This window comes from Peromyscus californicus, unplaced genomic scaffold, assembly GCF_007827085.1.
Source record: "Peromyscus californicus insignis strain IS unplaced genomic scaffold, ASM782708v3 Scaffold_23__1_contigs__length_62951481, whole genome shotgun sequence".
Taxonomy (NCBI): domain Eukaryota; kingdom Metazoa; phylum Chordata; class Mammalia; order Rodentia; family Cricetidae; genus Peromyscus; species Peromyscus californicus.
In genome coordinates, this window is record NW_026294534.1 from 61,478,655 (window position 1) to 61,493,818 (window position 15,164).

Here is a 15,164-nt window from a genome sequence, read left to right on the forward strand (position 1 = left end):
GCTCCCTCCGCCGCTCAAGTCACTCGGGGGAGGAACAGGACCCACAACCAGGCGACTACCGTCCAGCGGACCGCGCGCGCCTCAGTGCGCGTGCGTAGCCACGTCCCTCCCGGCTTCCCAACGCGCTGCCTAGGTGCGCGCATGCGTCTCACCCCCGCGCCGCGCGCCGCTCCAGTGCGCCTGCGCCATGCTCCGGGCCGCGTTTGCATCTGCGCATTGCTCTGAAGCCGTGGGCCCGGCCGGCGCCTGCGCAGTGGCGCCCGCGAGTGGGGGGGGGGTGAAGAGGTGGAGGAGGAGGAGGAGGAGGAGGCGGCGGCGAGAAGATGGCGACTTCGAACAATCCGCGGAAATTTAGCGAGAAGATCGCACTGCACAACCAGAAGCAAGCGGAGGAGACGGCGGCCTTCGAGGAGGTCATGAAGGACCTGAGCCTGACGCGGGCCGCACGGGTGAGAGCGCGGGGGAGGGGAGGGGAGGAGGGAGGGGAGGAGGGAGAGACGCGGGGGCGGGGCTGCGGCCGCCGCAGGTGTCCCCACGCCGCCAGCCGGTGCCGAGCGGCTGCTCGCGAGATTGCTCTTTGGACTGGACAGGTGGTCCCGTCGCAGCTACCTGAGGGGACAGGTGTCATCCATCATTGCTACCTGAGGGGACGTGCGCCTCTTCATAGCTACCAGAATGGACACGTGTCACCCCCCTGATTGCTGCCTGATGGGACAGGGACTCCATCATTGCTACCTCGGGGGACGTACGTCTTCATCGTTGCTACCTGAGGGGTCAGGTGTCATCCTTTATTGCTACCTGCGGGGACAGGTGGCCCCATCATTGCTGCCTGAGGGGACAGTTGTTACCCTTCATGCTTACTTGTGGGAGTAAGGGGTCCCACTGTTGCTACCTGAGGAGGTAGTTGTCACCCTTTGTGCTACCTGAGTGGATAGGTCACCTCATCATTGCTACCTGAGGAGGGGGTGCTGTAACTTGTCACCTCGGCCGCCTTGGGTATTCCTACTTCTGCCATGAGGCAGAGGTTGTTCCTCTTGGATAGCTAAGTGGCCCTCCATGGGGTCCCCAGAGGTTTGGAATCAGCATGGAGGCAGCTGCTTGGTTCCTGTGCAGCCTCTGTGCTGGGGACCAGGTGATGGGGAACATTCATGACAGGGAACAGCTGGCCCTGAGACAGGATGGAAGGTGTGACTGCCTCAGGTGGCTGGTCCTGCTGGGTTCCTGGCCACAGTGGAGTGGCCTGGTGCCTGACCCTTCCACGTCAGGTGTGTGGTGTTGGACGGTCCTCCAGGGTCAAGGACATGATGATGCTTAGTGTGGGCGGCAGGGACCTCGCCGTGTGGCATGTTCTGCGCACTCTTGGGCCTAGGTTGCAGACGCCCATGTTCCTGGTTTCTGAGACCCACTTCCTGCTTCCCAGGTGACCTGCCAGGGACACAGGTCAGCTGGAGCCTTTGGTGACTTTATAACCAGTTTCTCGTTTCTGCGAGACTGGCCTCACAGATAAGTGTGTGTTGGGATGTGCCCTTTTCTCACTCTGAGAAGACCCAGTCCCCTGTGTGATGCGGGCACTCATGTTCTCCCTCAGCACATAGAGAGAGTCATGGTTGGCGAATGAATGAACCAATAAAAAGTGTGTCACCCCTGTGTCACTCACAGTTCAGGGCAGCTGAGGCTCTTCTGGTTCCCAGCATATAGTAGGTGTCTGCATACAGTTGGTGTCAAATGTTTGCAGTGTAAACAGAACAGAGCGTTCCATGGCCGACGTTTCGATGGAAGTCTGGTTTCTTCCAGGAATTGGGAATGAATGATTATGGAAAAGACTGTTGAGGCAGGGTCTTCTGTAGCAAAGGCTAGCCCTGAACTCACTGAGTTGCTGAGGATGAAGGCTTGATGCTCCTGCCTCCACTCCCTGTGTGCCACCATGCCTATCCGGAAAGGGTTTAAGAGCTTGCTTGGTTGGAGTGGAGTGGAGAAGTGTGGTTGGTGGGACCTGCGGCACTCCCTGGCTTATGGTTTGCTGGTTGAGTCCTGCGGCCACACACCATCTTGCCGAGCAGTTTCACCGTGCCGCAGGCGTCTGCCCCATCCGCAGCTCGGCCGCTTTGCCTCCCTGTGGTCACGCTTGTTCCGGCAGCACATGCCTTCACCTGTACGTCTGGCCTCCACGCCCAGTTCTCACAGTCATCACGCAGCACGAACCGTGCTTCGTCCCTCCTTGAGCTAACACGGTGGGGAAAGGCGCTTTCCGCCAAGCCTGAGGGAGAACCGACCTCAGACTTGTCCTCTGACCTCTACGCGTGCGATGTCCGTAAGTGGCCCGAGTTCAAAATACACCCAGCAGGTGGGGTGTGATAGCACACGCCTGTCTCTCCGCAGTCTGGGGGTTGAGGCAGGAGGATCGCCGTGACGTTGAGACCTTTCAAAGACAGCCTAGGCTATACAGCAGAACAGATCTTAAAGGAAAGGTAAAGGTGCTAAGGATGTGGCTTAGAGAAGTGTGAGGACTGCATTTTGACCCCCGGCAGTCTGTCAGAAGCATGTGCCCACACTGGCAGCCTATGGAGGCAGTTAGGCGATGTCAGGGCCCACCAGCCGGCCCGGTCTACCGAGAGAGTTCCAGGACAGCCAGGGCTACACAGAGAAACCCTGTCTTGAAAAACGAGGTGTTGGGGATTTAGCTCAGTGGTAGAGCGCTCGCTTAGCAAGCGCAAGGCCCTGGGTTCGGTCCTCAGCTCTGAAAAAAAAAGAAAAGGAAAAAGAAAGATGAACAGTTTGCCTGAGGCTGGCCTGTAGTCTGTACACACGTGTACACACAGCCACATCCACACACGAAAAAAGACATAAAGTCAGAACTTACCCATTTAACATTGTTTGAAAAAAAAAACCAACTGCATTTTGATTTATTTTGAGAGTTATGGCTGTGAGGTCAGACCACAGCTTGTGGGAGCTGCTTCTCTCCACCACCACGTGGGTCCCAGGGTCCCAGTCGGTCGTTAGGCTTGGCGGCAAGCTCCTTCGCCTGCTGGCCTGCCTCACCGGCTCCTTTAGTAGTTCCTGTCCGTCTGGGGCCACCAGCTTGTACCTGCACCTTTGCTACCCCGTGCTCTGTGGGGTGGTGCTGGAGTACTCTGTCTGTTGTCCTAGACATGTGGGGATCCTCACCTCTCGGCCCCTTGGGGACTGCACCCTGGACCCAGGTATCCGTGCCACGTCCTGATCTCTGTGACCTAGGAAGATGGCGGAGCACTGCAGACTGCCAGTGTGGAACGTGCAGAGAGGGGCTGGTGGCCCGGGCAAGGAGGCGGGCAGCTGGCGAGGGCGGGTGGGGTGGGGTGCCGCTTGCTAGCCATTGGCTTGGGACACTGGGTTCCTGGTGTAACTGAGTATCTTAGGCCACAGGCCATGGGCCACAGAATGTCCTTTGTCAGCTAGGTGTGGTGGTACGCGTATGTTGTCCCAGATGCTGTGGAGGCTGAATCATGAGGAGCCTAGAGACCAGTATTGAGGCCAGCTGGACCGCACAGCCAGGCCCCGTCTCCACAGAAACAGTAATACGGGATGGCCTGCCTGGGCTGAGTGGGGGTTTCCTGGCCTTTATGTGTGACAGGGGTGGCTTTGCTGAGAATAGGGCCTGGAACATTTGTTATTCACTGTGTGTGTGTGTGTGTGTGTGTGTGTGTGTGTGCGCGTGTGCCACGGCACACGTGTGGAGATCAGAGAGCAGTGGACCGCTTGCTGGAATTGGTTCTTGCCTTCTGTCATGTGAGTCCTGGAGATTGAACCTAGTTCATCAGGCTTGGCAGCAATCACCTTCCTACCTGCTGAGCCATCTCGCTGGCCCTTTGGCACTTTCTCCTTTGCTGCCAGCTACCAGGGCTACCATCTGTGACCTTTGCAGAGGAAATACCCCACTGCTGTCAGGATAGGAGTGACTCCCTCATTACTGCCCCCCTCTCTAGAAGCTCCTCCAGGGAGTGGGGTGCACCCCCATAGCATCTGGATGGTGGCCTGTGAAAGCCATCTGTCTGTCTCTGCTCAGCTCCAGGACCTGGCAGGGAGACCTTTCTTGGTGAAAGGGCTCTGTGGATGGGATTGGTGAGGTCACTGGCACCTTCTAAAAACAGGAGGTGGCTGGGTATGGTCGCATGCACTTCTCATCCAGCACTCAGGAGGCCGAGGTGGAAGGGTCAGGAGTTCAAGGCCAGCCTCAGATACATGAGACCCTGTCTCCAAAAAGTCTAAGTAAAATAGAGAAGATAGACTCTGCAGGAAACAGGCTGTGGAGATGCAGCCCTGTGAAAACGAGGAGAGGGGGAGGGAGAGGGCAGTGGTCAGCAGCCTCCTGGAGAACGCCCGCCTGGAGCATCCAGCAGGCACTGGTTCTGTGACACTGTGGTGGCAGACTTTTGTCCCCCAGGATCTGGAAGACAGCCATCCCTGTCATTTACAGCTCTGTTACTTTCTTAGTTTTGTTTTTTGTTTTTTTGTTTTTTTGTTTTTGTTTTTTGAGACACAGTTTCTCTGTGTAGCCTTGGCTGTCCTGGAACTCACTCTGTAGACCAGGCTGGCCTTGAACTCACAGAGATCCGCCTGCCTCTTCCTCCCGAGTGCTGGGATTAAAGGCGTGCGCCACCACCGCCACCACCTGGCCTTTGTTTCAGTTTTTGAGACAGTCTCACTCTATAGCCAGGCTGCCCTCAGAATCCTGTGACAGTAAGCGTCAGCTGCAGTCCAGGCTTCCATGGGTTTGTGTGTATGTGTGTGTGCACACCTGTACATGTGGGTACAGGTTAGAGCAGGACATCAGGTGGTGTGTGTGTGTGTGTGTGTGTGTGTGTGTGTGTGTGTAGGCTGACTTTTCTGTCCTGTCAGCCAGCTCTCAAATAACCACACAGAGACTTATTATTAATTATAAATGCTCTGCTGATAACTTAGGCTTGTTACTAACTAGCTCTCACAACTTAAATTAATTCATATTTCTTATCTATGATCTACTACGTGGTGGTATTTTTTTCAACCTGAATCTCCTGGCGACTCCTTGTGACTCCGCCCTTCTTCCCAGCATCCTCTCAGTTTGGCCCTCCCACCTAACCTCTGCCTGGTTATTGGCCTTTTATTAAACCAATCGGAAGGTACCTTGGCAAAGACACATCTTAACAGTGTACAAAAAGATTATTTCATAGCGTATGTGTGCACGTACGTGTATGCGTGTGGGCACAGGGTGGAGCAGGGCATCCGTGTGCTGCTCCACCACTTGGTCTCATTCCGTTCACTCTGGCTCTCTTGTTGGTGTTGGTCCTAGAACTTGGCTGTTGGGCAGCAAGCCCCAGCCACCCACCCTCCCTGAAGTTCTGGGGTTACAGGAATGTACGACCAGTGTTTGCTTGGTTTGTCTTTTTTTTTTTTTTTTTTTGAGACAGGGTTTCTCTGTGTAGCCCTGGCTGTCCTGGAACTCACTCTGTAGACCAGGCTGGCCTTGAACTCTGAGATCTGCCTGCCTCTGCCTCAAGTGCTGGGGTACCCAGCTTTTTATGTGAGGGCCAAGGATTGAACCTCAGCCTCGTGCTCGCTCAGCAAGTGCTGTTACCGCTGACCAATCTTCCAAGCTACTTTGCTCACTTTTGTTTTGTGTTTTGTGTTTTTGAGACAGGGTCTCACTACGTATCCCTGGCTGGCATAGAACTCGCTCTGTAGTCCAGGCTGGCCTCAGACTCATCAGAGATCCACCTGCCTCTGTCTCCCCAGTACTGGGATTAAAGGTGTGCGCCACAACACCCGGCCCCTTGGTCACTTAAAAAATACTTATTTATTATTTATTTAATTTTATGTATATCAGTGTTTGCCTACGTGTGTATATGCGCCATGTGAATGCTTAGCTCCCAAGTGGACAGAAGACAGAATCAGATCACTTGGAACTTGAGTTATGGATAGTTGTGAACCTCCATGTGGGTGCTGTAAGAACAGCAAATGCTCTTACCACTGAGCCATCTCTCCAGCCCTAGACCTCGGAATTTAAAGACAATGTGAGGGTGGTGATGTGATATGTTCCAGTGGGGAAAGTGCTGCCAAGTCTGATGACCTGAGTTTGGTACTGCGACCGACCTGTTGTGTCTTAGGGTTTCCTTCCTTCCTTCCTTCCTTCCTTCCTTCCTTCCTTCCTTCCTTCCTTCCTTTCTTTTTAAAGATTTATTTGTTTATTATGTATACAGTGTTCTGCCTGCATGTGTCCCTGCAGGCCAGAAGAGGGCACCAGATCTCATTACAGATGGTTGTGAGCCACCATGTGGTTGCTGGGAATTGAACTCAGGACCTCTGGAAGAGCAGCCAGTGCTCTTAACCTCTGAGCCTTCTCTCTGGCTCATGTCTTAGGGTTTCTATTGTAGTAAGACACCACAACCAAAATCAACTTGGGGAGGCAGGGAATTATTCCATTTTAAAACTCACCCCCCCCATTAAAGGAGAGGGGGCAGGAACCTGGGGGCAGGAGCTGATGCAGAGGCCATGGGGGAGTGCTGCTTACTGGCTTGTTCATGGCTTGTTCAGCCTGTTTTCACACAGCACCCAGGACCACCTGCCCAGGGGTGGCGCTGTGCACAGCGAGCTGGGCCCTGCCACATCAATCATCAATCAAGAAAACGCACCACAGGCTGAATCTAGTGGGTCATTTTCTCAGTTGAGGTTCCCTTTTCCAAAATGACTCTGGTTTCCGTTGGTTGATAGAAATTATAGCCAGCACATGGTAGAAAGAAAACACGAACTCCTGCAAGTTGTTTCTTTCCCTTACACACACACACACACACACACACACACACACACACACACACACAATGGCATTCACACACCCCTCCCCAAACATACAGCACAAAGAAATAAACAGAAAAAAGTAAAGCTGGTTATGGACTGTGGCCAGACCATGTGTCAAAGCAAACAAGCAAAAGGTAGCTTGGCTCAGAGTCCCCAGTGAGGGGCTGGGGGCGTGGTCAGGGTGGAGCCCCGCCTAGAATCCCCAGTGAGGGGCTGGGGGCGTGGCTCAGGGTGGAGCCCCGCCTAGAATCCCCAGTGAGGGGCTGGGGGCGTGGCTCAGGGTGGAGCCCCGCCTAGAATCCCCAGTGAGGGGCTGGGGGCGTGGCTCAGGGTGGAGCCCCGCCTAGAATCCCCAGTGAGGGGCTGGGGGCGTGGCTCAGGGGTGGAGCCCTTGTCTAGAATCCCCAGTGAGGGGCTGGGGGCGTGGCTCAGGGGTGGAGCCCCGCCTAGAATCCCCAGTGAGGGGCTGGGGGCGTGGCTCAGGGGTGGAGCCCTTGTCTAGAATCCCCAGTGAGGGGCTGGGGGCGTGGCTCATGGGTGGAGCCCTGCCTAGAATCCCCAGTGAGGGGCTGGGGGCGTGGTCAGGGGTGGAGCCCTGCCTAGGATCCCCAGTGAGGGGCTGGGGGCGTGGTCAGGGGTGGAGCCTCTGCCTAGAATCCCCAGTGAGGGGCTGGGGGCGTGGTCAGGGTGGAGCCCTGCCTAGGATCCCCTAATGAGAGGCTAAGGGTGGTTCAGCAGGGCAATTTCTTCTGTTGACTTGGTTTCCAAATCCAGGTCTGTGTTGCTCCTGTCCCAGGCGGCAGAGCCTGCGTTTGCAGCCATTCATTCCTTGTCTCAGTTCTGGTGCTGGCCATGACACCATGACATGGAGCTTGGCCTGCACCTCATATTTCCACAGACCATGTCCTCTGTTGGTTGCACAGAATGTGTGCCTGGGTTAGTCCAGCAGGTGGCCCAGCGCAGGAGGCTCTCAGAGGGCTGACCCTGGTCCAGGGTTCATGACCCTGGTTCATGCCGCAGTCAGCAGGTGACACTGGGTGGTCCTGCAGGCAGTGCTGGTGATGGAACATGGGGCCCCTGTGTGCTGCAGGGCTCTGCAATGGAGCCACACCACCACCCCTGCGTTTCTGTTTTGTGGGGCATGTGGTGGTGTGGGCGCTGTGACCAGCTGTGGGTGTTTGGAGGTGGGGCATGCAGTGGTGTGGGCGCTGTGACCAGCTGTGGGTGTTTGGAGGTGGGGCATGCAGTGGTGTGGGCGCTGTGACCAGCTGTCGGTGTTTGGAGGTGGGGCATGCAGTGGTGTGGGCGCTGTGACCAGCTGTGGGTGTTTGGAGGTGGGGCATGCAGTGGTGTGGGCGCTGTGACCAGCTGTGGGTGTTTGGAGGTGGGGCATGCAGTGGTGTGGGCACTGACACGAGACCTGGGCCCGGCTCACCCAAGTGGAAAAGGGAGTTGAACCCTCTGCTGGGGAGCAACTGGCTGGTGGCCCTGGGACAGTTGCAATGCACCAGGCAAGGACTCTCTGTGTCAGCTCTGGGGGCCAGGGGTAGTGTCTTTCCCTATCCTAACTCCCCAGGGTCAAGGTGCAGTACATACCTTGACTCCTGCCTTGGCATCTCATGGTTCCCAATCATGGTCCCTCTGATCCCTTGTCTGGGGCTCGTTGGACTTAACCGGGTTATGCTGGGTGAGTTACTATCTGTGCCAGTGGCTTTCTGGTTTCAGCTTGATCTCATGTGGACATAGAGGTGGGGTGCAGCCAGGGAGATAGAGAGACCTGGTGCCTGCTGAGGAAGTGCCACAGCCGCCAGTCACTCGGAGGGCACACTGCCATCCCTGCCCTTGGGAAGGGGAGGCAGGGAGATCAAGACGTCCATCCTGGCTCCTTATGAAGTCTGAGTCGGCCCAGACTGTGGGAGACCGAGAGCTGGGGAGGTGGTTTCATTGGTGAAGTGCTAGCGTGTAAGATTAAAGACCCAAGATTGATCACAGAATCCGCAGAGGAAGCTGGGTCCATGCCGAACATCTGTGACCCCAGCACAGGGTGGCAGAGATGGGAGGATCCCTGGTGCTGCCCAGCCAGTGAGCTGTGGTTTACTGGGAGTTCATCTCAAGAGAAACAAGATGGGAGCAATTGAGGAAACACTGGGCATCGACCTGTGGCCTCCATGTGCCGATGAACATACATGTATGCAGCACACAGACCAAACCCAGCACCAAGTGTAGTGATTCATAGCTGCAATCCCAGCATGCAGGAAGTAGAGGCCAGAAGATTGATGCAACTTTGAGCTCAGCTTTGGTTACATATTGAGACTAACCAAGCAACCATCAGTGCACCCCTGCCCAACTCATTATTGAGGCTGAGGCAGGGGGATTGTGGGTTCCAGGCTAGCCTTGGCAGCATGGCAGACCCCCACTGGCTATTCCAGGGAGAGCTCACCCAAAGCTAAGCCTGCCTCAAAGGTGTTATGCAGTCACAACTGGAGAGAGAAGGTCTGGCCCTGAGTGTCTGGGGTGTGTGTCTACAGGGTGGGCAGAGGCTATGACTACATGAGACCCAGACGCATGTCACAGCCAGTGCTGGGCTGCCGATAACACCCGAGTCGAGAGGGGAGAATGAGACCCCAAGAGCTCATGTCGCAGAGCATGAGTTGGGCAAGCCAGGCTGATCCAGTCAGTAGCCCAAGTGATTTCTATCATATCATGCAGTTTGGGAGCATGCCAGCCATCAGGCTGCAGCAAGGTGGGCCAGTGTGCCAGAACCCATGTCCAGAGGAAATGGCTTTCGGAGTAGGGACTGCTGAGAGTGACTGGGGGGGAAGTAGGCAGGGGTTAGGTAACAGGAGCCACGGAAGACTGCAGAAAAAAGGCAGTGTGAGGGTGGCTGGCGTGGAGTTTCAGGTGCTCCTGTGTTGATGGTAGCCCCCAGGGAGGAACCCTGCACACAACTGTGTTGCTCAGGTGAGGTGTCGTGTGGCTTCTAACCTGAGCCTCATGCTAGTGTTCCTGGCCTTCCAACATAGGACATTGCCCCCATCACATACTCATTTGTTGTGAGCCATGGTGTTTAGAACCTACACATCCTCACATCTGCCTCCATCCATGCTGGATGTGAAGCTCTCTAGGACACTTCTCAGGGGATGTCTTTCCCGGGTGTTCCCTAGTAGCAGGAAAGGGTGCCATGGCAGTGATGGGTCAGTGGGTTCCCGGCAGCTCTGTGTGTGGGGTCTGTCCTGGAGCTTATGGACAGCTGTGGCTGGGGACAGCTGCCGGTCACTCCTCTTGTACTGCCCATCTAGCGCAGCCTGTTTAGGTGCCTGTCTCAGCCAGCTCTGACTGTGTATCCCTTGCTGGATGGGTGCCAGCCAGGTGTGGCCCTGTGGCCCTTGCTGGACAAATGAGGAAGCCACTGTGAGCCTTATGGGCCACAGATGCAGAGTCAACAGTAGGATTGCTAAGAGGAAATGAGGTGTGGCCAGCCTGGTCCTCCTGGGAAGAGGGTGTGTGCAGCATTAGCTGTAGGCTTGGTGGACTGCCTTCTGCGCTGTTCAGCTCTGCACCCTCTTTGGAGAGGTCAGACTGGGTTGCATGGCCTCTGTCCACCATCATGAGGGGAGAAGAGTTCAGTGCCAGTGCATCTCAGCAGCTGGCTGCGACACACTGTGCTGCTGGCAGGCATCTGGGGACACTCAGCAGGTGCACGGTATCCAGACGAAATTCAGCAGGTGTGTGGTGTATTCAGCAGGCGCGCAGTGGATATGCAGTGTGTATTCACTAGGGGCTGCTGGTAACCCTGAAAGAGTGTTTCCTGTTGGGTACAGATTCGGGCTTTTCTAGTGAGAGAGGTCCTGTCACCCATGGTTGGAGGTCTGTAGCTCAGGGACACCTGAGCTGTTCTCAGGGTTGTGGTAGGTGGCTGTGGTGACAAGCAGTAGAGGTGGCCCGTGGTGACTTGGATGACTTCTAGGCCAAGTGGTAACCTTGCAAATAGATGCATACTGTGGAACGGCCTGACGGGCACACTCAGTTCTGCCACCACCCCACCCCAGGCATATAGCCTACTAAGTAGTCCTCCAGCCCCACTGGACGGGGAGGTCTCATTCCCATCTGGGCCTCAGTTTCCTCTCTGTGAAGGGCTGGAAATGGACACAGAAGCTGCACTTCTTGCAGAGGTTAGGGCCCTGTCCACTGAGCAGACCCCGCAGTTCAGTTTTTTTTTTTTTTTTTTTTTTTTTTTTTTTAAGATTTATTTATTTTCTGTATACAGTGTTCTGTTTGCATGTGTCCCTGCAGGCCAGAAGAGGGCACCAGATCTCATTACAGATGGTTGTGAGCCACCATGTGGTTGCTGGGAATTGAACTCAGGACCTCTGGAAGAGCAGCCAGTGCTCTTAACCTCTCCAGTCCGGTTTTTGTTTGTTTTGAGGCAGGGTCTGTGTAGCCAATGCTGACCTTAGACCCCGGAGTGTCTTAGCTGCTGGAGTCAGCTCCGTGAGACAGGGTCTCAGCTCTGTAGCCCAGGCTGGCCTGGAACTTGGGACAATCCTCTTGCTTCAGCCCACGTCACTGGCCTGCTCCAGCACATCCCGTGCTGAGATGGTCTGCTGTGGCACTCTCGCACCACGAGTTTGAGAGGGTCCCAGGTCCTCCCTGCTCCCCCTGCTTGCCCAAGGCACCCGTGGCTCTGTGGGTTAATTCTAATCAGAGGACCTCTGCAGGCGGTTCTGTAGGAGCATGCCTCTCACCTGTCCACGGCGCCTGTTGGTGCCTGGATGTTTTAGCTCTTGGTTGTTGTTTTGTTTGTTCCCGTCCTCTGCTTGGGCCTGGCGTCGTATCCAAGAAATGGCCGCCAAGCCTGCATGGCTCCTGCGTTCCAGGCCGCCTGCCTCATAGGTCTGTGGTTTCTGAGACAGAGCTGGGCTTGGTTCCGGCTTCTACCTCGGGTCTTTGAGTGTGGATTCTGAGCTGTCCAGATTCCTGTCTCTGTGAAAATGTGGTTTTCCCAGAGCCCTTTGTACAGAGGCTGCACTTTCCCACCCAATGTCTTGGTACCAGTGTCAGTAGTCATGTGACCGTTCCCACAAGGGCTGGTTTCTGGAGTATTCTATCCTGTTGGTTCAACATTGACTGGTTTTTATTTTATTTTTTTAATACGTGGCCTCCCTGTGTAACTTTGGCTGGCCTGGAACCCCGTCAGTAGTTCTCAACATGTGAGTTGTGACCCCTTTGGGGTCGAACAACCCTTTTACAGGGGGTCACCTAAGACTGTCAGAACACAGACATTTATGATTTGTAACAGTAGCAAAATTACAGTTATGAAGTAGCAACAAAAATAACTTTATGGTTGGGGGTCACCACAACATGAGGAACTGTATTAAAGGGTCACAGCATCAGGAAGGTTGAGAACCGCTGGTCTGTGTAGACCATATGGTCTCAAACTCAGATCTGCCTGCCTCTGCCTCCCAAGTACTGGAATTAAAGATTCACACCACCATGCCCTTAATTTTTTTTAAATGTTTATTTGCTGGGGTCATGTTGTTTCTGTTCTTTTTGGGGGACCACCCCCAGCTCCCAAATAAATCGCATATGGAGGCTTATTCTTAATTATGAACGCCTGGCCTTAGCTTGGCTTATTTCTAGCCAGCTTTACTTAATTTATCCCGTCTACCTTTTGCCTGTGGGCTTTTCCTGCTCTCTTACTTTTGTAAATCTTACTCTTACTATGTAGCTGGCTGTGTACCGCGCCCCCCCCCCCCAACTTCTCCTCACCCCTCCTTAAAAACCCGTTCCACCTGGCTCCTCCCCACCACTTCCTGTCAGCTATGCTGACGCAGCCTCCTGACCGCAGGTGACTTTTATTTCATCAAACACATCTTTGCATCATTAAACAAATGTTCCAGAACATAAACAAAGTAACACACCTTGGAATAATATTCTACAAACAGGGTCAGGCCACACATGTAGAGCTCCGAGGGTAAGTGGGAATCAGTTGTCTGTGACACTTAAAACATAAAGAGATGTACCACCAGCCGTGCTGACACTCACTCCTCAGGCTGTGGGGATGGCCAGGCGTCACAGGTTCGGTCTGCTGGGCAGAGAACAGGCAGGGCAGAACAGGGTAGTCCAGGGCCTTCGGGCCCAGCTTAGGGCCTGGGTGTGGACAGGGAGGTTTTCCTGTGTGGGGTGAGAGGGACTGAGAGGGACTGGGGCACATGGAGCCTGCTTCCCTGGGAAAGATGGGTCCCCATACCCTTCTACCCTGGGCAGGCATCCTCGTGCCTGGGAACCTCGCATTTGTCCACATTTTACCGACTCTGTCCCTGCCGAGGCCTGGCCAAGGCTTCCTGGTGAGCCTCTATGGCTCGGAGGTCCGGCACAGACTGCCACCCCCTCCTTGCTCACAGTGGCCTGGCCCCCCACCAGCACACTGGCCTTGTGACCCCAGGCCATTTGCTCAGGCTGTTTCCTGTGTGTCTCTCTTTAGCTCCTTAGGAGCAGTCTTCCACCTGCACTGCCTGCTGCCCTGCCCTGCCCGCTGCCCTGCACTGCCCTGCCCGCTGCCCTGCCCACTGCCCTGTACTGCCCGCTGCCCTGCCCTGCCCGCTGCCCTGCACTGCCCGCTGCCCTGCCCACTGCCCTGTACTGCCTGCTGCCCTGCCCTGCCCGCTGCTCTGCCCGCTGCCCTGCCCGCTGCCCTGCCCTGCCCTCTGCCCTGCCCTGCCCTGCCCTGCCCTCTGCCCTGCCCTGCCCTGCCTGCTGCCCTGCCTGCTGCCCTGCACTGCCCTGCCCGCTGCCCTGCCCACTGCCCTGCACTGCCTGCTGCCCTGCCCTGCCCGCTGCCCTGCACTGCCCGCTGCCCTGCCCGCTGCCCTGTACTGCCTGCTGCCCTGCACTGCCCTGCCCGCTGCCCTGCCCACTGCCCTGCCCTGCCCGCTGCCCTGCACTGCCTGCTGCCCTGCACTGCCCTGCCCTGCCTGCTGCCCTGCCCTGCCCTGCCCGCTGCCCTGCCCTGCCCTGCCCACTGCCCTGCACTGCCCACTGCCCTGCACTGCCCGTTGCAGCTTGCTCTGTTCCCTGCTGGGGGCTCTGTGTTCCTCCACTCCCTGACTGGCCTGAAGAATGAAGGAGGCTGCTGCAGGGCGCACAGGAGACCCCGGACATGCAAACTGCTCCCTCCATGGGGCTCCAGACAGGCCCACGGCCCTGCCACGCTGACAGGCCCACGGCCCTGCCACGCTGACTTCAGTCCGTGCAGGAGGCACTGTGCTGTGGTGGTCAGGTGGAGTCAGTTCTCTACCTTTGGTTCCAGAGATTGGTGACAGTTTGGTGGCAGGCATCCCCAGCTCCTGAAAAATCCCTTGGTCAGGCCTGGCTCTGACCTGGACCCTCCCCAGAGCCTCTGCGGGTGCCATCTCCTTGGCCCTTGCTGCTGGGGTGACCCCTGCCCCACATGCTAGCCCTCACTCTTGCCGTCCTGTCCCAAATGGCCAGCCCGTGAGGCAGAGCTAGAGATGTCTCTGGGTGGGGGTTGTATCCCTCTGGGCCTTGGCTCTGGCTAGAGCTGATCTGAGCCTGCCACTGCTGGGTCACCTCAGCTGTGACAGCCCAGGGCACAGGGAGACCATCGCTTCCATTCCCAGAAGACCATGACATGAGTTTGATCCCCAGGACCCACATGGTGGAGGAGAGAAGTGACCCACGGGTTGTCCTCTGGCCACCACATACATGCCATGTCACATGGATGCAAGCACACACATACACATCAATAAATATTAAAAAATGTAACAAGTGGGATCCCAGTTTGTAAATCTGGGGAGCACCCCTCACTTTGCTTCTCCTGGCAGACTGCGGTGCCTAGGTGGGCCCATCACACCCTGGACTAAGGGGATGTTTCCATCATGACTCTTTGGAAGTGGGCTAGAAAATTCCAGAAATTCTCAATCACCTGGAGGAAACGTTTGGTGGCTAAGTGACCCTGTCACCAGTACATGGCCCTCTTCCGTGAGACATGGGACTGTGGTGGCTTTCCAGTTAAATGGTGCTGGGGTAGGCAAGTCAGGCTCCCCTGGTCACCCTCACAACATCAGGACCTACTTAAGAGGGCCTCAGACATTTTAGGCAGGGGCTCCACCCCTGAGCCACGCCCCCAGCCCCTCACTGGGGATTCTAGGCGGGGCTCCACCCTGACCACGCCCCCAGCCCCTCACTGGGGATTCTAGGCGGGGCTCCACCCCTGAGCCACGCCCCCAGCCCCTCACTGGGGATTCTAGGCGTGGCTCCACCCCTGAGCCACGCCCCCAGCCCCTCACTGGGGATTCTAGGCGGGGCTCCACCCCTGAGCCACGCCCCCAGCCCCT

At 56.2% G+C, this 15,164-nt stretch overlaps 1 protein-coding gene across 3 annotated transcripts in view; it reads left to right on the forward strand.

Annotated features, from left to right (window-relative positions):
• Positions 1–296: 296 nt before the first annotated feature.
• The window catches only part of Crtc1 (CREB regulated transcription coactivator 1), a 60,260-nt gene continuing 45,392 nt past the window's right edge, over positions 297–15,164 (forward strand). For 2 of the 3 annotated variants that reach the window (XM_052752648.1, XM_052752649.1), the window contains exon 1: positions 297–449. In XM_052752648.1, the coding sequence (XP_052608608.1) occupies positions 324–449 (126 nt within the window). In that variant the 5' untranslated portion in view covers positions 297–323. The remainder of the gene's footprint in view (positions 450–15,164) is intronic. The other variant, XM_052752651.1, reaches the window with a different exon arrangement.